This window comes from Falco naumanni, chromosome 11 (genome assembly GCF_017639655.2).
Source record: "Falco naumanni isolate bFalNau1 chromosome 11, bFalNau1.pat, whole genome shotgun sequence".
Classification (NCBI taxonomy): Eukaryota; Metazoa; Chordata; class Aves; order Falconiformes; family Falconidae; genus Falco; species Falco naumanni.
Window position 1 is genome coordinate 24,096,357 of NC_054064.1, and position 22,551 is coordinate 24,118,907.

Consider the following 22,551-nt stretch of genomic DNA (forward strand, 5'->3'; position numbering starts at 1 on the left):
CTGTTCCTACACACCCAAAATGGATGCCTCGCTCCCTTGCCGCACACAGAGACAAGAACTCTCTTTAATTAACCTTTGTAAAGCCTCTGCGATCCTTGGATGAAAAAGGCTTCATACCTTAGGAACATGTTTGCACACATATGCAAGGCAAAACCTCTAGCGCAAAGCCAGAGCCGAACTGCAGCGCGCTGCTTCTTCCTGCAGCTTGTCAAAGGCCTTGAAGCTCATCCTTACCCATACCTGCCATCCCAATCTGGTCCTTTAGAGCAGGGATTTTGTTTATGAAACTCAGGGAATGTCTGGATTATAATCTTTCTCCTGTCAAATTAGCTAGGAAATGGTAATTTTCCTCAGGGGACACTGGTGCCCATGAAGCACACATTTAAAATTTATCACTTCAGTTAATGAAATACCATCCCAGCCAGTTGCTGTAGCACCTCTGGATGTCAAACTGCCAGGGGCAGATAAATGTCCCGTTGAATCCTACCAGATTCTAATAAACAGCTTTTAGGTAGGAACTTGCGTCCAATTTATAAACGTTAGAGAACAGCTTGTGTTTCAATCCCATCCAGGTGCTTTACAATCCTGGCACAACCCCTGACCACAAAGCTACGCGTTTCACATTAGCACACTCGACTCATCTCACAGACGTAGGTATAGTCATCCACAGATCATCTAGATGTGGGGAGGGACCTCTTGTCTGGGATTAGGAACAGCGGGCTGACAAGAGAAAGAACCACCAAAATAAGGCAGACAATGTCCACTGCTTACGCCCCACTTCCCCCCACACTCCCCCATCCCTCCAGCCCTCTCACATTCTTGCTCTTGGGCAGGATTTCAAAGTAACAGACCAAACAGCCCTGACAGAAACGGGTGCCAAACTCCTCAACTGCATTACAGAAGAGAAGAGGCACAGCTTCAACACTTCTGTGCTATGGGGCAGCATCACGAGAGAGAGGAGGAGGAGGAGGCTGGTGAAGCCACCGGGCTGCAAAGAGCAGCCCGCATTACCACTGTGTTTCGCCGCCCGCCTGCTGTGTTGATGAGATGCACAAGCAGTGTCCCGAGCGGTCTCTCCCAGGCTCAGGGATGGTGGTGCAGGACTGCAGGGATGTGGTTTACATCGCAGGGAGGGTGGCTAAGTCATTCTTCGGAGGGGGCGCATTCTGTGTGGTCCCCACTCTCCCTTCTGCTGGAAAAGTACAGTGCGTTTGCCGGGCGCGCAGGAACCGATATTACCCGGCACAAACCCGCATGCATCCCAATGAGGGGGGAGGGGCTGACGGACACACCGCTCTGTAAATACTTCTTTATTAAGACATAAATATAAAGCTGAACAGGAAAGGAGCAATGATAGGGTAAACCGTGCCAGTACTGATCTGTATGGATGATCTTATGATGCTTGAACATCTGGTTCTGCTGCTGGCTTCCATAAAATAATCTTTAAAACCTACTCGGGTTATATCTCCATCAGCTGTTCGGTGCCCACAATGACTTCATTAACATGTTTGGCTGAAAAGAGAGGGAGGAAAAGCAGAGGAATTGAGTTTTGCAGCAGTGCTTCAGACCTTGCGTTTTTCAAATCCGCAATTTTAAAACAAATGAGAAAAGCAGATTCTGGGGAACTCAAAGACAGATTTGCTGTCTTTCTTTGGACTCCAGCATCTCTCCGACAGTATCCCTCCCCACATGGCAAAAGCCTAAACAACTGACTAAACATTAGGAGGTTTCTCTAATGAGAGTTTTCACGTGTGTCACTACTAAACAAGAGAGACCCGATGGAAGTCACAGCTGCTGCTGACAGGTGCACACCTAGGTTGGGGCAAAGAACCATCAACATCCAGCATGGAGATCTGACATAAAATTAAAGATCAGTAATCTATCCCAGCCCTAAAGAATGCTGTGTGCCCTCAAACTGCATGAAGGTTGGGGGGGAGAGGGGCTGCTCAGCATCAGGGGACCATCACCGAGGCAGCGTGAGATCCTCTCAGCAATCCAATCTCAACCCTGGCAGCTTAAAAAAATAGAGTTTTGGTGGTTTAAAAAAGATTTTATTTAAACCTGGCTTCTCCTTCCTGCATTAAGGTCTGGATGGAGCCTCTCCAAAAGTATCTGTGTGAAGCAAGGTCTCTGAGGACAGTTATAATCTCTGAGGGTAATGGTGGACAGCCCTCCTTGGACTCCTGTGGAGCAATTTTGTTGGAAGGGCAATTTTTACAGTCACTCCTTTGCCTGTTCCCAGGAGCTCTGCACAGCCCCAGTAGACACATTAAGGTGCCAGTCGTTGCCCCAGCACTGTTAATGCACTGTACTGAAAGGGCCTTCCCTTTAAAATGCAAAAGCAGCTTGTCAGCGAAGGACTGCAAATAAAGGATCTAAAGCCAAAATAATAAAAACATGCAACTGAAAGCCCAGTGCCTAGAAAACCCATGTGGCCTCAGAGCATGACACAAAGCCGGTGTGCTCAAAGTGGGTATCCTCAGGGTACCGTGGGGGAAGGCAGTGAATCTAAATTGCTCTCTGGGAGCTGGCTACCTATTCAGGTGGAGCTCAGGTGGTTCGATCCATGCCCCTAGGCTCTCCATCTCCCCTTCTGCACATTAGGAATAACAACTGGCTCTGGAGCCTGGGATAAAGCATCAAGGCCTGTGAGGTTCTGGGATACACTGGTGGAGGCTGTGTTGTCTCCTACCCGCCCCCCCCAGCATGGAAATAAGGAGTTGTGTTTTATTTACCCACCTAAAACTCCTCCCCTCAGGGAAGCAGATTTTGCAAGACTGCTGCAAAACAACAAACATGCCACTTTTGGCTAAATGAAGAAATTCCTGGCAATCCCCAAACTGGCCGGGCCAACGCGATGCTTCTCTTGGTTTAAAATTCAAGATATTACCTTTGCACCATGCAAACCATTGCTCCAGAAAAGGTTTGATCAAAACCTGCTCTATAAACTTCAAGGAGTTTTGGACTGCGGCAAGATAATTTCCCACTAAACCCCTGATCCCACAGTCGTACGGATCCTGCTCTCTCCTCAGCCTGGGGGACAGAGTGGGTTAGCCACATGAGCATCCTTCAGAGACCCCTTCCTGAAGGCAAAAATAAAGAGATCAAGGAGCTGCTTCTCATCTTCAGCATCAGTTCTTTGCTGAAGGTATTTAGCGACAACTGATAATGAATCCTGAAGCTACATACTAACATCTTGGAGCTTTAATTTGGAACACAGAACCCAATCTCCAGCACTTTGGGCAGGACGAGCAGAGCTGGATGCAGCGCTCAGGAAAATGAGGGACTGACTGTACAAGTGCCAGGTGCAAGTGTGATGTAGGTAGCACCACACAACCTCTCCAGCACAGCTCTGCCAATAGCCCCAAGTCCAGCCTTCAGCGCCTCTCCCCTCCCGTCCTGGACCCCACACAGCTTTGCCAAGGTACCTCAAATCCAACCTGCAGCACTTCTTGCTATAACATTCCTCACCCCCAACAACTTTCCCAATATATCTCAAACAGGCCCTGTAGCAACTCCTGTGACTCCATTCCTGAACCTCCTCCAAGCAGACTACCTATCATGTTGATTTCTATGATGTGAATAAGACCCTGGCTACCATCCAGTGAGAGTAATTACGTTATGCCTCTGCAGATTAAACATGCCTTCATCTAGGCTTATAAAGAGCCATGTCGATTTATGGTTCTATATATAGGTTATCTGTAGCAATACTTTTTAATAAGGAACTTTTTCCTTCATTCCAGACAGCATCCTGCACTCTCCTAAATGTACAGAGCTGGGATGGGTCATGTCACATACTTTGTTGCAGAGGTGGTACCAACTATTTTTGTTTTGCACTGACATGCTTGTAGCTGCCCTATGGTTATTTTGCATTTTACACCTGCTGAGTTCAAAATGCTTTTTGAGAGTGGGCACGTAAGAGCATTCTCATTTTGTGGATGTGGAAACTGAGGCAGCAGTGAGTTTAGGGAGTTCAAGTAGCTGAAGCCACACAGGAAATCAAGAGCACACATTCCCTCATCTCCCATCGCTCTGTCTGTTTCGCCTGCTCCTTGATCTGTGTGGCCCAGATTCCCTGAAGCGCACACACACGGCCTGCCCGGTATGTCACTGCTACCTCAGAGACTCGCATGAAATCACCAAACTCATTTCTCCTTGTACAGGCTAAAAGAAAACACATGAACATGCCTGCCTCAAAATCCGCGAGAAAGTTTTTAAGCGATAAAGGGAATGGTTTTGCTAGAAACAAAGCCTGATTCCGCACCCCGAGGGGATGCGATAGGCAGATAAGGATTCACCCTGCTTCCCTCTTCCCTTCCCAAAGCCCCCCCTGTGGAGGGAAGGGAATTCAGACTCCACTGTGTGTGCCAGAGAGCTGAGCTGTGGATAGCGTTTCATAGCGTTTCATTATCAGCCGTGGCTGCCAGTTGCCAGTGGCTCTGGCTGGTACCAGCAAGCTCAGTTCATGCAGAAACTCTGCCTGAAACTCGGGGGGAGGAGGGAGAAGTATCTCACATGCTTAGCTGTTCAGCTCCCTTCTCCTTCCCCAGCTCCCCATTAGGGATTTCTTACCAGGCTGCCTTTTATCTGACACTGGCAGGGTTACAGATGCATTCAGCCCACAGAGAAAGAAGAGGGATTAGAGAAAGGACTTTCAGAAAGCCTTAGAGTTGGACTCTGCAACCTTAAATCATGTTCAACTAGATCTTCTCAGATTGGGAGCATCTGGTGCTAAGCAAATCCAGAGCTGATCAACACATTCAACCTCCTGATTAGCACTTTGCTTCAACTTGCTGACGCAGCCCAGCCTGAAGTCAGCCTGGGTGCTTGAACCGAGGGTCCACAGAGATTTTACTGAGTGTAAATCAAAAACCTGTCACTCTTTATATATGCGTTCCTGCTTTGGAAGACATTTGTTTACACATACTGTACACTAGCCCCTTAAAAACATACACACAAGGCGAGCTAGAGAGCTGGGGAGCAGAGCAGCTTTTGGTGCTTGGCTAAAACCAAATTGTAATGCAAATAAACAGAGGGGCGGAAATGACTGCGCAGCCCAGCACAAACCCCAGCAGCGGCCGGGGACCCTGAGCTCCCCAGCCTTCCCGGCAGGTTCCTGCCAAGTTGCTCACAGAAAGGGGATGCCGGAGCATTCCTTTAAAAGCCATGTGAAAGCATCTCCTTGTTGTTTGCTCAATTAGCCCCAGACAGATTTCTGCTGCTGCTGCTGGTGGCAACGCTGGGTTGTAAAGGAGGAGGGGAAGGAGGGGAAAGGGGGGGGGGGGGGGTGAAGAGAGAGAGGGAAAAAAAAAAAAGGGTTAGGGCCTAGGCCCAGGACCACCACGAAGTTCCAGCCCTCAGGGGCTCCAGAAAACGTTCAGTTTACTCACTCAATTACATACACTGTTTTATAAACCCTTTAAAATAAAATAGAAAACAGTCCCTGGCACAGAATTACTGCTCTATTATACAGCAGTGATGAAAGCCACTGCTGTGTATTTGCTCTCTTTAAAGCAAGAGATAGTTTAACTTAAAAAACGAGGCGGGGGGGAGGGGTGGCTGTAGAAACGCATGCACGAAAACACACGCTGTGGGTGGTTCCTACCACATTCACCCAGGACAGAAAGGATCAGAGAGTGGGAGAGGAGAGCAACTTGTCTCTGCAGCGATGGTTGGCCCTGGAAAAGCAGCCAGGTTGGAGGGGAGAGGAACTAAAGGGGCTTACGGGGATGGGAAGCAGCTGAAGCTTGACTTTGGGAGGCTGGAGGGTGTTTTAAATTACATGTAGAGATAAAGAAGGGAAGCAGGTGATGGGGGCTGATTTGTTTGTGTTTACAGAGCAGTGGGGCTTTCCAGTCACGGCCTGCTCTCTCCCCAGCCACACTTTACTTATGTGATCACTGGAGATCTGGGGGTGACCACGCTGTGGCCCCAAAGGCCAGGAGTGTCTCAGATTTCTCCCAAGCGCCACGTCAGCCCGCTGTGCAGCCATCAGCCGAGCCCAGGGGTCTCTGGGAGCGATGCTTCCCTGAGCTGGGTGCCCCAGCAACTCCCAGGGTGGGATGTGCAGCTCACCGCAGGGGCACTGGGCACGGGGCTGGCAGTAGCTCCAGGCAGGTCAGCTCTGACCCATGGAACAAGTGGGCAGTAGAGATCTCGCTCCTCTCCAGCAACCACCAGCCACAGTGCCTGCTCACCTGCTTCAGCTGAGGCTTTTCTCATAGTATTCAACCAGGATTAACCCTTTCACCCTCAAACCCATCTAGGGAATAGACATGTCTTGGGAGTGTAAAGTAAAGGCAACACTGAATTCAGTGCCCCAAAAGAGATGAATTTATGGTGGCTTAGAGAAGGATGGGGGGAGTGAAGGAACTAGAAACAGAGGTGTACGGGAAAGTGATCAGTCAGGGTCTTAAGAGGAAGGTTAGTAAAGGGAAAAGGAGACCAAAAGCTGGGGATGTGCCTAAGAGAGCAAGCTCCTTGGGGAGGGGGACGCACTTGAGCCCTAATATTGGGGTGCCGTCCTAGCAAAGTAAAGGGACTGGATTGTGCCGGTCGATGTGCTCCCACAGGGTATCACCATCTCAAAGCAAATGCAAGCAGGGATCTCAGAAACGTCAGTCTGAACGACTCTGTCCACACTTCCTGCTAAGATGGCAGAGATGCCATATTTGCTGGACACTGCTGCCCACTGTGCTGGATGCAAGTAGAGGTCCCCTTCCTTTCTCAGCATCCATTGGGGTGTTCTTCCTGGCTCTTTCATGTGGCTGAGCTCTAGCAGAGCACAAGTGGTTATTTTCTCTGCGTGCAGCATGTAAAAATATTTCCACAAGGTTACGAACTGCTGCCTTATGGGTAGACTTCACAATCAACATGCTGCGAATGTGGCAGCTCATTTAACCCGCTCACTCAGGAAGCCTGAACTTCCCCGGCTGAGAATGACAGTATGCGTAAGTGTGACAGTCCCCTGTGGCAGAGGGGAGGACAAAGCATTGCTGGATGGATATTCTAGGGAAGTTTTATGCCATTGCAAAGGCCAGAACTCATAAACCATTTTTATACAACTTGGAAAAGAGGCTTATTAGGATCAGTTTGAAATGTAGTTGCTGCATAGTCACTGAAACAAAAATGACAACTATTTAAGAGATGCCTGTTTTAACTGCCAACAATATCTTTGTCACAGACACTCAGTAGTTAAACTACTTTAGGGAGCAAATCTTACGGACCTGTCAGTTTTGCTATAAATTTACACCGTTCCTACATCATCTCCAGCTCATCTTGCACCCCAGTGCACAATATACATGTGTGCACTGTTTAGTCTGTGTCTGTTCTTCATGAGCTTTCATAACTCCCATCTGCACTGCAGCATGCTTTCTGATCCCGACCTTGTGTCGTGCTAAGTGTTTTCAGTTCCTGAAGACTTCACCAGGAGGTACTCAGCATCTTGCAAGAGCAGATGCTTGTCTCTACTTGAATGCAGTGAGAGCATCAGAAAGCCCCTCAGTTCCTTCCTGTCCCTATCCTGCTAAATCTCAGCTGGGGCAAAGCATCCTCACAAGCAGTCACCCATTCATATGTGGAGGTTTGATAAACTGTACCTGCCTTCAGAGGATGACATTAAAGAAAAATGTGCTCTTTGGCCCTCATTACAATAAAACAGTTTAACTCTGTTTCATTGAGAAGTCCTAGGACTCCAAGCTTGGAACATGACTTGGAAAATGATCGGAAACGGGAGCCAGTCCTCACTGGATATATGCCTTTTTCTGTTCTTGTGAGAAACCACACAGTTTTGGCTATGTGATAAACCTCTGGAAAAAAAAATATCTCAGTTTGCACGTGTTCTCAGGAGGGCAGCTAAAAGCTCCAGAGACTCTTCAGTGAGCGCTCTGGACCATGGAAGCACAGGAGGAAGGCAGGACTTCCCCAGTGCTTGTATCCCTGCTTTATGGACCAGTGCACTCTGCACACAGCTGCTTCGCTCCTGTGCCCAGAATGATCCTGCTCAGGCACGACAGTGGTACGGAAAGGGATGCAGTCTGACTCAAAGCAGTCAGGGGGCAAGTGCCAGATGGGAAATGGAGCATAGGACTGTTAGGCAAGGGGACTGGAAACAGCAGCTATGGTCAGACCCAAGGAGTCGTCAGGTGGGTGTCTGGGAATAACTAAGTAAGAGAGAAAACCAAGAATCTCCATGGGACAAAGACTAGAGGAAAAACCAAAGAGGTTTTTCCAAAAGCTAGGAATGGGATGAGTCTGCTACTGGGACAAAGCCATAGCAGGCATCTCTGAAGCACGAGACAGGATCAGGTAGGACTTAAGTGATGTAGTTAGGGCCCAATAGCTGATGCTGAGGGCAGGAGCAGTAAAGCCTACATGAACTACAGCTGCCTTCTCCCAGCACCAGGATTGCGTCTCAGGGCTGCTGATGCCCATGGGCATCCGTGAAACCTGGCAAAGAGTTTCTCTTGTCCCACTGCAGATCCAGCTCCCTTTCAGGAAGGTGACCCACTACTATCAGTTCCCTTCAGCTGAAGCAGCAGAAAGCTGTACAATGGAGTTCAAGTTTCTGACACTGCTAATGATCCATGCGAGGGCCAACATCATTCTGTATAATAAAACTGTTTGGGTGGGGTTTTTTTCAGCAGACTGGGCCTTCCCTCCCAACACTTACAAAGAAAATGCTAAGGCTAAAATGTCAAGTCTTTAATAACTAGGAAAACACCACATGTAACATGCAACTTCAGCACTTAAGCTGGCCAGTCCAAATGAATAGGCACATGACTGGAATCTCCCTGTCTCTCAGGTCTCTGTAAAATAGGAGGAAAACCCAACCATGTTCATATCGAGAAGGCAGAAATGAGGTTGTTAAGAATTGTGAAGCATTAAGATGACAAACGTTGCAGAAAAGCCATAGAAAGGAGGACATGCTACTACTAGGTATGTATCAGGACACCAAGGTAAGATTACATCAGCATCCTGAGTGCTGGTATTTTTTCCCTTTCCGAACATAGGCTTTGTGGCAACTGCTGTAATGCAGTTTTTGGGTGGGCAGTGATTCAGGCTGTCCCCAAACAACACTGGGTCTCTAATTCCCAATGCCCATAAACCATCCCTGCCCCAATGACAACAGAGATGAAGGAGAGGGATAAGGTGGTGAGTTTTACGTCCATTTTGCTAGTTCTATGCTATGTGTCTTGTCTTTACCGTCTCTGTTCTTGGTGTTGCTTTGAAGAAAGCTTAGGCCACTCTACTGCATGTGCCTCCACCTGGTTAACCTATACCAGCTGTATAATGTAGTCCCTACTACGTGTGGCTTAGAGACTCCTGTGGGAACTACTCACTGGGGTAGGGCTCATCTGACTCCTCAACTGGCCCATCACCAGTACTCCCTCTCTCTAGTTGTGCTTCAATGAGTGCATGCTGCTTTTGAGCTCCTCTAAAAATGGGTTCATCAAAAAGGCTGGAGCATTAACCTAATAAATGTCTTTGAAACAGTGACTGAATACTCCGTACAATTAAGTTATTTCAAAACTGCTGCCTGCCATTTCCTATCCCTTTACTAACTGCCTCCTTTTCCTTAGGTACCAACATGTTTTTCAAACTGCAACCTGTGTGAGGTAGCTTTCACAAAGCCCATCTGTTCTCTGCTAGCAAATTCCTTAAATTAAAGTATCAAAGAGGAAGGAAAGTGGATGCTTCCTAAGCATGGTAATAAAAGCAGTAGGAAGAGAATAGTATGGCTCTCAGGAGACATGGCTTGCAAATCCAGAAGTTTAACAGAACTCCATACCTTGACTTTAACAGAGTCACTTAAAAGTACCATCTCTGCTGGCCAGTGTTGTGATATGGCAGAAGTCAAGGAAGGACTGGGACATCATTGCTGACAGTTACCTGCTCCCTCCTGTGTCTCTAACTTTCTTTTCAGTTTGAAAGTACTAGGCTGCATCTGATCTGCCCCAGTAACCAGTGTTGGAGTGTTCCCTCTATTTAGGTGTCCAGAGCTTTGCCAAGCCCATTATTAAGTGATGAGGTCTCCCACTGTGTCCCCAGGGAGATTATCCCACAGCCTACCAGACCACATCGTTAGGAAAACGTTCCAGATAGCCAACATAAATTGTGTTTAATTCAATCCCATTACTCCCAGCTGTACCATTTGGACCACCCTAAATATGCCCATATTCTTCCGCAGAAGGAAAAGGATGAGAGCTGGTTTGAGTTACGTTTGCCTATCATTTGTGGTAGCTGTTCTCCTGCCATCCTCCTTGCATGGGACTGGAGTTCATTTTATGAAAGGAGGGTCAGTGCACCACTGGCTCAAAGAGCTCTTGTACCCTGAGCTGCCTGGGCAGCATGGCCAGGACTCATACGGCTGAGCAGGGAGCACACAGCCAGTTCTGCAGCAAAGTCAACTGCAGGATTTGCTTGGGGCTGTGTAGGATGATTCAGGGATATTTCTACCTTTGATGAATCCTGGCTGATGCTTTGGAATAAGGGATAGCTGTATTTTTATTTTTTTAATGTTTCTGGGAAGGTGTCTGCAGCTTTGCTGAGGAGGTTTCTAGCATGTAACTCCCAGACTAGGGTCAACAGCCAGCTGCTACCGCTTACGTCTGCTGAAGTGTGATCAGCTTGCAACAAAAGGTGGCTCCAGCCCAAGAGAACTAGCTTTTTTCTAACCCAGCCATGGAGGCTTGAGTTTGAAGAAGGAAAAGTTACCAAACAGAACACAGCCAAAGTCTTGATGAAAGAAGGAATATGGAAACAGACTTACAGGGCCACACCAAAAGCTTGGCACAAGATACAGGAAGTCTTGGGCAGGGGAAAGGAAGTCATGGCATGCTTTCACAGCGAAAAAGAGGGCCCAGTTTACTATGGGACCAGCCAAGGTCAGAAGAGACATGCTGGGCTGGGAAGACTCCACAGTTCAGGAAGTCAGTCATGAACTTCGCAGACAGATCCCAGACCACTGAGGAGAACCTGAGCCCCAGTCCAAAGAAATTCCAGAATAGTTAGGAAACTGAGGCAGGGAAGTGAACTGAGGCTTTATTATTTTTTCTTGCTTAGCATAGTGGTGTATTCATAATCTACCTGAATGTGTCTTTGCTAACATCAATCATATGTTTCCGAACAGTTTAACTAAAGGGCTCACAGAGTCATTAAGAAGTGACTTTAGGCTTTGGAGAGATGAGCAGGTCTTGTAGACTCTACAAGAGCAGGCAAATGAGCCACAAGTTATAGTTCTGTTATTCTCTCTGCAAATACATCTACAGACCCTGAAAAATATTCAGACAAGGATGACAAGGACAATCAAGAAGAAAGAATGGTTTCCATACTAAGACTAACCAGACTAGGACCTGCAGAAAAGTCCCTGGAAGAGACTGCTGAAGCAGGTGTGAGCAAGGTCAAAGGGTGATATTTCCATTTGATATAACCTACTGAAGACATCAAACATATTCCTATTTCCTATATTAGCTCAATCTACACCCTGTCTCCCCATAGTTCATGCTGCAAGTTAGCAACCAAAGGTGACCTGATTCAGCTCTCCTGCTGATCCATGCAGATGTGTCGGTGTGGCACTTAGGGGACGTGGTTTAGTGATGGACTTGGCAGTGTTAGGTTTGTGGTTGGACTGGATGATCTTAAAAGTCTTTTCCAACCTATACAATTCTATGATTCTATGCTCAGGGGAGGACAGAGGTGGAGCATCATGAACAGTGTAAATCTTCAGTGATGGGGCAAGGGGATGAATCCTGCAAGGGCCACTGGTTCAGACGGATGTGACCGGCCAAGCCATAAGTAGGCACACTCTGGTATACAGGGACCAAGACTGCAGTGCACAGAACACTCACTGCGTGTTTCCTACAGTATCTAAGACGTGCAACTGCAAGATCAATACTTTGTTTTCGTGAGTCTTTTTCACTTTTAGTTTCAATTTAAAGGAAAATTTGTCATATGCATAGCTGACAATAGGTTACGCTATACTACATTAAGTGCAAACCCTGCTCTGTATCAGGATACTTACAAATGGGAATCCACCCATAAAGACGAAGCGAGCAAACAAATCCTGATCTGACTAAATAACTTCACATGGAGCCTGTGAAGGAACGCACTTTTGTCCTCAGTCCACACCCTAAAGCAGGGATCTGCCAAACCCCAACTATAAATATTCATTAAAAAGCCCTCTGCTTGGGATGCAGTCACCCAGACAGCCATTTCCTGCCCATTATCTCTTAGGGCAGGAAATCAACAGTTCTACTCAGGCGGTTACCGCGAGCCTTGCCACGCACACTTCCACTGGATGGCTTAACCTTGCCCAAATGAGGGCCATGTAGTTGTAACCTCCCTGAAGCCCCAAAATAGCATTTCATAGCAGTAAAGCCGATCTGAATGTAGCTTCCCTTGTGTTTCTTACTGAGCACAGCAGCTCCGAGCATGATATTACACCTCAAGCTTTTGCTTGGAGCAAGGTGAATGGGAGTATGCTGGCACCGTGGGTTGGCAGCATCTATAAAGAGAAGGATGTCTGTGTGATCAATGATTTGATTGCATCGCCCCTGACACTGACAATGATTACTACTCAAAATAATGGCTCCTTCTGCTGAGGACAACTTCAGGCTGATCTAATTGTGGTCTCTGGGAAAAGACTTTCAGCACCCAGTTTTGTTCTTTATAACAACAACAGTTCTTCTGCCAGCTTCAAAGGAGCAAGTCCCTGAACTATTCGTATGCCAAGAAGCCGTACTTTCCATGAAAAACAAATCTGAATATTATAGGACACCACACTGTCGAACTGCCACTTCATGAAGAAGCAGGAGGAAAAGCTGTAGGAAGAAATTCTGAAGATGATTACCAATGCACTGTAAATACAGCTTCTCTACTTACCTTTAGCTTCCAGCCTCTGATCACTTCCAATCAAACAGTCTTTGATGTCTGCACCCTTCTCTATCACGGCATTATGACAAATAACACTGCCCTGAAGACAGCACCTACAACATAAACACAAAAGTAAAGCAAGAAAATAATTTAAAATGACAGGTACAAAGCAAAGGTATCCACTGGAATATCTAATGAGCCCATAACATGACCCTGTAAGTAAGTTCAGTTCTGCTCTTATCCCAAAAACTTCTGTTCTTCTGATCCTCACACCCAGTTGCTGGAAACACTGAAATGCCAACTGTCAGAATGGGTTTGCAAAAAAGGGTTTCCAGTTTTACCTCCTGTTAGAACAGCTTTCCTCTACATTTCCTTAACAGATTAAATACTGCCAGAGGATTTCAGAGGCAGGACACTGGCCTGGGACACGCGACCTGGATCAGGTCTTGTGTTTTCCACAGACAGGCTGGGTAACTGCGGGAGTGACCTCTCCGCTCAACTCCCCACTTGGAGACAGGAGCAGCAGCCCAGTCCTTCCCTGTGAATTTTGCTGAGAAGATTCATATGTTCCAGCTTGCCAGGCACTAAGAAAGGATGGCGAGAAGGGGCAGATCAATACCTCAGCTGGTTTGCTTTGTTCGTGTTACATTTGAGCATCCAAACACGATTACGCTGCAGTACTAAACCAATGAAACCCACACTGGACCTGCTTTGGATACCTTCACACTCACGTAGCCTTTGACACCACAAAGTCTGAAATGCTACATAGGACGGGATTTTAGCAAAAGTCACCCTCTTCCAAAATATATTTGATTCTATAATACCAGCTTTCAAACCTGCTGACTTGATTGCCCAGATAGGAAAGAAGTTGAGTCCAAGTGCTGGCTTCCTAACTCCTCTGCTGAGAGATGCTGAGTTACTACTGCATTGATCTGAGCCCTCCATGCAGTAACATGGAAGTTACGAAACTTTACCAATATCTGTGATGTGTCCTGAAATGCCATTCACTCAGCATCATCAGTACTGTTAAATATTATTAAATGTAATGTCTTTCAAAGCTACAGAGAAAAAAAGCAATTATGCAAATAGTTTGTTTCCTTATTTTCACATATGCAAAGATAGAAGTCATTGAAGGACAGAAAATTTGAAGGCACCCAGCTAACAAGTGGCTAAAAATACTGTCTAACACAAATCAAAACCAAACCAGCTGATCAGGAGGATGGTGTAAGTGAGATATATCACCCCAGAGAGATGCAGATAATCTGCTCTCCTGTATTCCTGTATTAATCCTATTGTGATCCATGGCATTTCATATCTTTTCCCCAATATTTCTGATAATATTAATTACAACCATTGTGGATATTCTTGCTATCCTCAGTTGAACAGCTGATCTCTGTCTGAAGTTTTTAGCTTCAGTGACTTTCTGCATGGTCATGGTGAGTTCCACAGTTTAATGACCTGTAGCCGTTCCCCACCTTGGTCATGGGCATCACCACTACTCATTGCACTACTGAAACAGCTGCACCGCACCATCAGGCTGGCTTGTGGACAGAGTTGCTACCCTGGAATCTGAACTAACAGCATAGAAGGGTTTTGGTATCAGGTCAACCCCCCCGAGTTCTCAATTCTGTATTGAATGGAGAGTTAGCCAGCTGTGGTCCTCAGGAGAAGAGAGAAACATAAATCTTCACTCCAGAGCACTGATCCTAAAATTAATTCCTAGTATTTTCCCGCTCACACTTCACTATTATCTAGTGTACAGAATTTGCCATTAAACAGATTACAATTCTGTTACTTGTGTGAGTCAGAGCAGAAACCATCTGCCCCACAAAACCGGCATTAATTCTGCAGGAGTAAAAGCAATAAAACCGGACCTCAGCCACAGTGGTTAGCAGTTACGACCCTCCTTGAACAGACTGTCCCCTCTGAACAATTATTCTTTTAACTCGCTTAAACTCCCCCTTCTTTGACCTATAAGGAGGCAATATGAGCAATTACGCTGCAAGTAACCAGCTCAGGTTGCCTTGGCAAGGTTTTTACTAACATGTTAATAAGATAAAAAGCGGCAAAGATACACAGCAGATCCCCGCCTGCCTTTGCTCTCACACTGTCACAATCTGCTTCCTTTCCAATAGCTCTGTGTGCCCACACAGCGGCTCAGGCCATCATCTTGCACAACAGTGGTGGCTGAGTGAGAGCAATTCTGCATTTGCAGCTGGGCTAGGGAATGAACTGGTGGAGGGAGGACGGTCCACCGCTGCCATCCTGACTTGGCTTTCAAACAGACTAGTGAAGGCGATAAGAGGTTGCTCATTTCCCACTGAAATGGCTCCCATCCAAAATGCACACTCCAAAATACCTCCTCCTCCACCGCTTCGAGCCAGTTGGACGAGAGCTTTCCCCTGCATTAGGTTCCCACCATCTATCACTTCTTCTAAGCATGACAGCAACCATGAGTACACTACACCTCTCAGCATTATCCTCACGCAGGAGGATATTCCCCAACAGAAAGAGGATTTAAGCTGCTGGTCTGGAGTTCAGGCTGGAGAATACTGGATGTGTGTTCAGAGCCTTACTTGGGGATAGTTTTTCAACTCCTGGAGAAAGAATAGCTTTGTAACCAAGAAACTGCTGATGACATTAACATCAAAGATAAGGGAGGTTCCTGCCAAACCATTTGATGGGAGGGACAGGCTGGGGAACCAAGATGAACTTGTCTGTGCCAGGTGCTCACAAACCACCCCTTCGCCAGTGCCAAGGTAAAACAAACCCCAAGAACTCTGCCACCCCAGGAGTTTCTTAAAACTTATAAACCCAACCAACTGCCGAAGTTTTAAAACCATACTCAACGCTCAGATTACCCCAATCACACAAACCAGCAGCGAATCCGACTTTTATTGCTCAAGTGGAACAAAACTTCAAGAGATAAAAACACAATTTGTGGGTGTTCCCTTCACCCGCTGACAGATGTAAAACAGCCATTTTGAAACCACTTGTAAATGCCTTTTTTTTTTTTTAAAAAAAAGTATGTTATAAAGCCTGCCAAGAGAAGTATTTTGTGTGTTTATTTAATTTTTACTATTTTTTTAAGTTGAAGAGTAAGGAATAAACTTTTATTCTCTTACAGGGTAAATATCACATCTCAGGGTACTCTATTCTTCCTGGCTAAACAGCCACCGAGGTTCCTGCCTTGCTTAACAATTAGGTGCTATTAGTCCTCAAAGGTGCTCCAACAGCATCCAGCTTCATCGACACTGTTGTGTGTGCGCATACGTGCACTCTTGATGTACTGCTTTATAATGCAAACCATATTTTTTTTTTTTTCCAAAAATGTAGTATATTTTTAAACTTTTCAGCACGGTGAAAACGGATATCTTCTGACCTTAAAATCCAAAGAGCATGTTCAAACCCACAAGAGGAACTAATTTGGGGCATTTGATTTATGGCTGAAATTTCAATTTGAATTTGTTTTAAGTGTAATCACAAACTGAAAGTCTGGCAGCTGGGTGTTTTTCAGAAAATAAATAAAAATATTCAGTGTGCGTCTGCATTCTAGAGAGACCATTTTACAAGCCCAGTCCTGTAGTGGGAACAGATGTAGCTAAGACATTAATTTGTTATACAGGTACAATGTGAGAATGGAAGCATATGAGAGAGAGTGTGCATGTACGTCTGTGTCCGTGCACGCATGCATGCATGTATGTTACGCGCCTGTATCTGAGAAGGAAAGAGAGAGAGAGAGGGGCAGACTTTTTTTTTTTTTTTTTTTGAAAGTGAGAGAACAAGAGTAAAAGGAGTAGTGGCCAAGGAGGCATGGGGGGATTACAAGGATTTAGGTCTTTAAACTGCAGACCACCTAACAAGATCACTCTGAAATGCCACTAATTTCAGTTAAGGCCACAGACCTCCCTTCCTCTGCCCTCCCTCTCTCCCCCATTGTAAACAACTAATCCCAGCAGAAAACAACAGAGAGCAAAATGTACACACATTCTGCAACATTCCAGGTCCTTCTTTATCTTTTATTTATTTTTCTAAAAGGTCAGCGTATGTATGGAGGGAGGGGGGAGGGGAAGAAAGCCAAAAAAACTCAAGTCCATCTCTTGTGTGGGCTTGAAGGAAGCTGGGAGAAAGCAAAGTCCAAGAGCATACAATATGGAGCTTTTATAGCGCAGCAATTCCTGGACTCGGCTTACTTTCCCCTCCCTCTATTTGTGGCAAAGTCACATAGCTTTAAACCAAAGGACAGGGTGGTCGATTACATCTGAAAGAAATGTAAAGAATTGAGAAAGAATTCCATCTCCTGTCGAAATTATAAATAAGGAAGTATTAGTCCCAGAGACAGGCTGATTTACGCAGCCCTGGAACTGCTGACTTTCAGGCTGAGTATCAGTCTATAAATCAAACTCTTAAATCAAGTGTGTCAATCGCTGCAGCACTGCAATACTTAGGAAAAGCAAGGCACCTACCACTGAAAGTAGGAAGATTGCCAGGGGACTGAGGTGCCATACCCTTCTTAATTTTCTAAAGTGTAAATCTGAGATCAAACATCCTTTGAGGGAACGGGAAATCAAAATACGCAGCGCTCAGCACACCAGGAGCAGGCTGCAGGAGTCCAAGACACAACCCCCTAATTACAGGCTACCCACTGATTATTTAGGACTCTGTGATTAAAGTGATGAACGCTCCTGGGAGAAAGGGGCTTAAATAACTGAGGTCAAGACCTCAACTGCAGCTCTCGCCCTAGTTGTGCAAGCTTAGGAAGGTATGAATGTCACAGGTTTGCCTTACAGCAAATCTCCTGAAATGCCAATGGAAGTTATCCAGGTCTGCTAGTTTAATCCAATTGTGCCAAAACCCCGACATAATCTCTGTTGGGCAGCAAAGCAAATGAGGTGTCTAAAATGCAACTCTTTAAAACTATACACTCATGAGGAAGAAAGAGCCTGGAGCACAAAGCTTAGGACAGCTTGTTGGTACTGCTCTGCCATGCCAAGAAGTCAGGTCTCTTGCTCTTCCAGATGAGCTACGAAACGGAGAGACTGATTCAGGAGTTAAAAGCAAAGGGTGACATGCCTCGGCAGCTACCCTGCTGACTGAGGGGTAACAGCTGTGGATTCCCCTGGGAGCAACATCCCATTCTGCCCTGACCAAGAAGATAACAGCCACAACCGGCATCTTAATAACACTGAGAGGTGGCAAGGAGGCAGGTAGAGCTCTAAAACCTACCAGCAACCCCTCAATGAATGCCCCTTTAGCTGGTGAGTTGGCGGCTGGGACACATGATCACAGGGTTGTGGCACAAAGACCATCGGAAAACAGGGAAGAGGCAAAAACACTGCTAGGAAACCTGGGAACCCAAAATGTTGCCTTCACCAACACGTTTTACACACCAATACTTTTTTACACAAACACAATTCTACTCGCGAACTCAGGGCACTGTGAATCTCATGTTATACACTCAAGTAAATACCGAAGACTACAATAGATGCCAGCAGTATGTGCTATAATTTATAGATACATTTCAAAGCACGCATTCTTAAGTGAATTTGGGCTTTGATCTCCTATTTTCCCCCTTGGGGGTAACAAAATCATTCTACCAACCCCACTAAATTCTTCACCCGTCTCTGAGGGTGTTTTCACTAAGGAACTTGTTTCATGTCTCTTTTCTAGCCAAGCTCATCACTGTGGTATGGCTCCTTTACACTTCTTCCCCACACCCTAAACATTTTGCATTACATCTTGCATATACTTGCCAGCACTCGTATTTTCCAGTGAAAGTTCAACTGACCTTAAAGGATTGCCTCAAACCTACCTTAATGTGTTTTATTAAGTGAAACTTAGGCTGCTGGGGGAGGTCGCCTGGAAGGTTGCACCTCACCTCTGAAACTTCAGCTAAATCCAGCTGATCTTGGAACAAACAAATTGGTGGCCTTTTATGTAGCTGCAAGCTTGGTTTTGCACACTTCAGCAAAACTATGCTGCAAGGAGTTTTACACCAGGAAACCCACACGCAGGAAAACCGACCTCCCTCCCTCCAGATTCTCTTTCGCAGAGTTGGAGGGCCATGTCCTGCATGATTTTATAGACACTCGGCTGATGCCCAGGAAAAGCTACTGATATCTACGTGAAGGTAAAAAAGCAGAAGAATTACATGTTCACTTCCATCTCTGGATTCGCTAGCTATACTGTAGTGAGAATCACTAGCTGACACAAAACTGAGTCGGGTAACTGGCATGCAGAGTAGAAAGACTCTGCGGTAGAAGAATCTCTGGGGTGTTTCAAGGGCAATTCTGGCTTGAGAGCTATAGCCCTCCATAGGACATTATTGGTTAAATCAACTTCTGTATCATACGGGCTAGGTTGACAAGGAAAAGGATTTTCTAAATGTCACCCTTACAATCTGAGCCTAGCTTTTTAGAGCCAAGCCGAACTTGTTCAACCCCACGGTCCCCTTAGGAACTTACAGGCACAATTCTGGCACAATATAACTTCTGCCTTTTCCATACACAGGTTGGGGAAGATTTTCAAGAGTACCAGAGACACTCACACCCAGATTCCCACCAAAACCCAACAAAAATCAGTTGCTTGTGGAAAATCTTCATACTCTTTGAATTAAACCCATGTGGCTAGCAAGAGGCAGAGGCTTATTTATAGCTCTGAGGTCAGACATAACTCTGGCCACCTGAAGAAGCAGATCAGCAGAATAAGAGGGGATGTTTTAAAATGCTACTTTTCAGAGTTGACCTGTGCTTTGAGTTCAACATTGGATGTACAAGATGTTTGGAAAATTGGGAAGAGCTCCCTGCACTATCAGAGAAACATCTGCATCTGAGATTAAAGAACAGGTGATTTATTTAAGACTGACTGATGTACCAGGAAGCTAGCCAGAAAACAACTTTTTTTTTTTTTTTTTTTTTTTTTAAAGAGTGGCTAGTAATAATGGTTCAGACATTCACAAGATAACAGGTACTATATGAGAAATATCCTAAACACATTAGATATAGTAGAATTTGACTTCAGCTGAAAGTAGCTGAAAAGTGTCCCTGCAGGTAGCTCAACTGGTTCCTGCCCACTGGTTTCCTAGCTTGCCTTCTCTTCTTCAATTTGTCTTCCTGAAAGCAAACTCTGCCAGACACAGGTTGTCTCAGTTGTCTCTATTCAGTATCTTATACAGCATGTGACTTGAATTAAATAGTAGAGTGAAATTATGGTTCCTGACCAAAAACAATTTAAAACCAAGAGGTGTGACAGAAAGGACAGAACATAACTGCTACATAAGACAAATAAGAGCTCTTTTTACAGCCAAAGCCTAGCTTTCTTCATACACCGATGTTTATCCATATCCATGATATACTTCCTGCATATATACACACTGAGGCTGATCATGTGCTTTCGCTGAATCAAGTTCTCACTTCCTATGTGCTTTCTGCGCTATCTATTCTAAACTCATTCTTCTTTCTAGGGTTAGCACAGGGCAGGGGGGCAATTGGTGGTGTGAGACAAAGTGTCCAGAAGATAACAGCCATCTTAAAAAAGGTTCAAGGTAGAAAATGTTTGGGAATCTCAGCATAAGAAAATCTTTATTTCCAGCTTTGCAAGCTATGGTGCTGGAAACAACTTCATCTCCTCATTCCTTCTCATGAGGGAATGTACTGTAAAATATATTTTACAATTTCAACAAATGTTGCCTTGGCAATAGGATCATTCCTTTGTACTGCCATTATCCAAGGGGAAAAAGACTACTTATGTGCTGAACCCCTATAAAGGCTCAATTCCATCCTGGTTTTAATTAGAACTTGCTTCAAACCACGGACTCTTTCTACATCAGGTGCTGATTTGGCACTATTGAGGAAACAACCAATAAACTTCACAATCAATCTGCAGTTAGTAGTCAATCCAGCTCGGCTTGCTCGTTGTTTTCTTCCTTTGTACATTTTCTCATAGAAAGTAGCAATAAATTGGAGACATGTGGTAAACTAGGGTGGCTTTAACCAGTCACACGTGGTCTCTCCAGTCCCCTCACTGAGTAATGTTACAGCATCTGTGCCATCTACTTTCACACAGGTAGCCAGAACACCTTTAACAAAATCCAACACACAACTTACTGTCCTCATATGACTGAACAAGGAAGATGCTAGTTTTGGCTGACACAAATGTTTGGTGCCAGTCCTTCCTCCATAAACCTGGTCCTTCACACAAATTTTTAATCCAGCCTATTCTTTCTGCCCAAGGAGTCAGACCTCCCTGAGGTTTACCACACCTCCCTGTAGGACTCAACTGACTTTCCCTCTGTCCTCAATATTCACAACACCTCCCTGCAGTTTCCGTAATCTGCCACGCTCGGTGTCACCCATCTTGCATTTCAAGTTCCCTGACGCTGCAACACTCTGCAGTTTGCTGCCATTATGTGCAGCCTAACCCAAACCATATCTGCTTCTCTTTTTAACTCCTTCCGTTTCCAAAAGGTAACCTTAGCAGTGAGTCATACGGGGAATTTCAGCAGTTCTTTTTGAGTAGTATGTTTTTATGTACTTCCAACAACAGGCTGAAAGCTTTACAAACACAAGAAGGAGACGAGGTTATTGTTCAGTAGTTCCTGCCCTTGTACACCCACACATGATAATCTCAGTCACATCTGCAACCCCAGTCTTACTGTTCCTGAACTCAGACTGCCCACTGCATCAGGCTGTCTGGAACCGTGTGCTGCAAATTCCTTTCTGGAAGGAACCCTCTCCTTCTCACACTACTATTCCCATACAACTTGAGGAGTTAAAGGGTGAGGAATCTTTTGAGACGTCACATCAAAGTATATCCACACGATGGATGCCAGGATAAAGACACCGTTATACAATCAAAGGGGAAACCTTGCAGAGTTTCAGCCAGAGAACTGTTAAATGTCAGCAATGTAAATACCAGAGGAAGGCAGTACCTGCCCATCAGAGCTTGTGATTCTAACATCCCACAAATTACACCTGTGCCGGCAAGCCTCTGTGCCACACAAAGCATCTCTGACTGCAGACTGTAAACCACTCGGGAACAGAGATGTGTCTCTATACATTACAAATGGAAGCAGGGAGACTAAAATGAACATTGGAACAGATTCCTGAGATGGTCAATAGACCTCTAATTGTTCCTGACTTTCAAATGAAGATCACCATCTTCTAAAGTCAACAGCTGCTAAGTTCAACTCAGGTATTGCTTGAAGTTCTCTGGTCTGTGCCAGGCAGGTGATCAGACATTTCATTTATCTTTTCCATTGTCCAAAACCAATCATCCCCAATGAGCAGTTTTTCTGACAAAATTATAGAGAAACAGGTTGAGCTTCCCTGGTACTTCCTAGCTGTGGAGGTGAAATCTTGATGCTAATCTTGGGCCGTTTGCATCTTGCTGTCACACTCTCTGATAATCACAGCAGCCTATTTATGATTTCCATAAAGATATCACTTGAAGCAGTATGCTTTCATGCATTTCCTTGAAAAAAGGAAAGCAAAAAAAATACTTCATTTCAGAGACTAAATCTGCCACAGAGCTCCTATGGTTCTGACTGCCAGCATGCCAATCAAGACCATTTCAAAACATGAATTACTGTGGACTCGGTATTTATCTGACATTTTCATGCTTGCCTCCTCAACTAACCTCTAAACAGTCCAAAGATCAGGGTGGGGTTTTTTCCATACT

At 45.4% G+C, this 22,551-nt stretch overlaps 1 protein-coding gene across 2 annotated transcripts in view; it reads right to left on the reverse strand.

Moving 5' to 3' along the window:
- Positions 1-1,295: 1,295 nt before the first annotated feature.
- The window catches only part of EIF2B3 (eukaryotic translation initiation factor 2B subunit gamma), a 102,131-nt gene continuing 80,875 nt past the window's right edge, over positions 1,296-22,551 (reverse strand). For both annotated transcript variants that reach the window (XM_040610421.1, XM_040610422.1), the window contains 2 exons: positions 12,883-12,986; positions 1,296-1,512 (listed from right to left, as the gene is read on the reverse strand). In XM_040610421.1, coding sequence (XP_040466355.1) covers positions 1,460-1,512; positions 12,883-12,986 — 157 coding nt within the window. In that variant the 3' untranslated portion in view covers positions 1,296-1,459. The remainder of the gene's footprint in view (positions 1,513-12,882; positions 12,987-22,551) is intronic.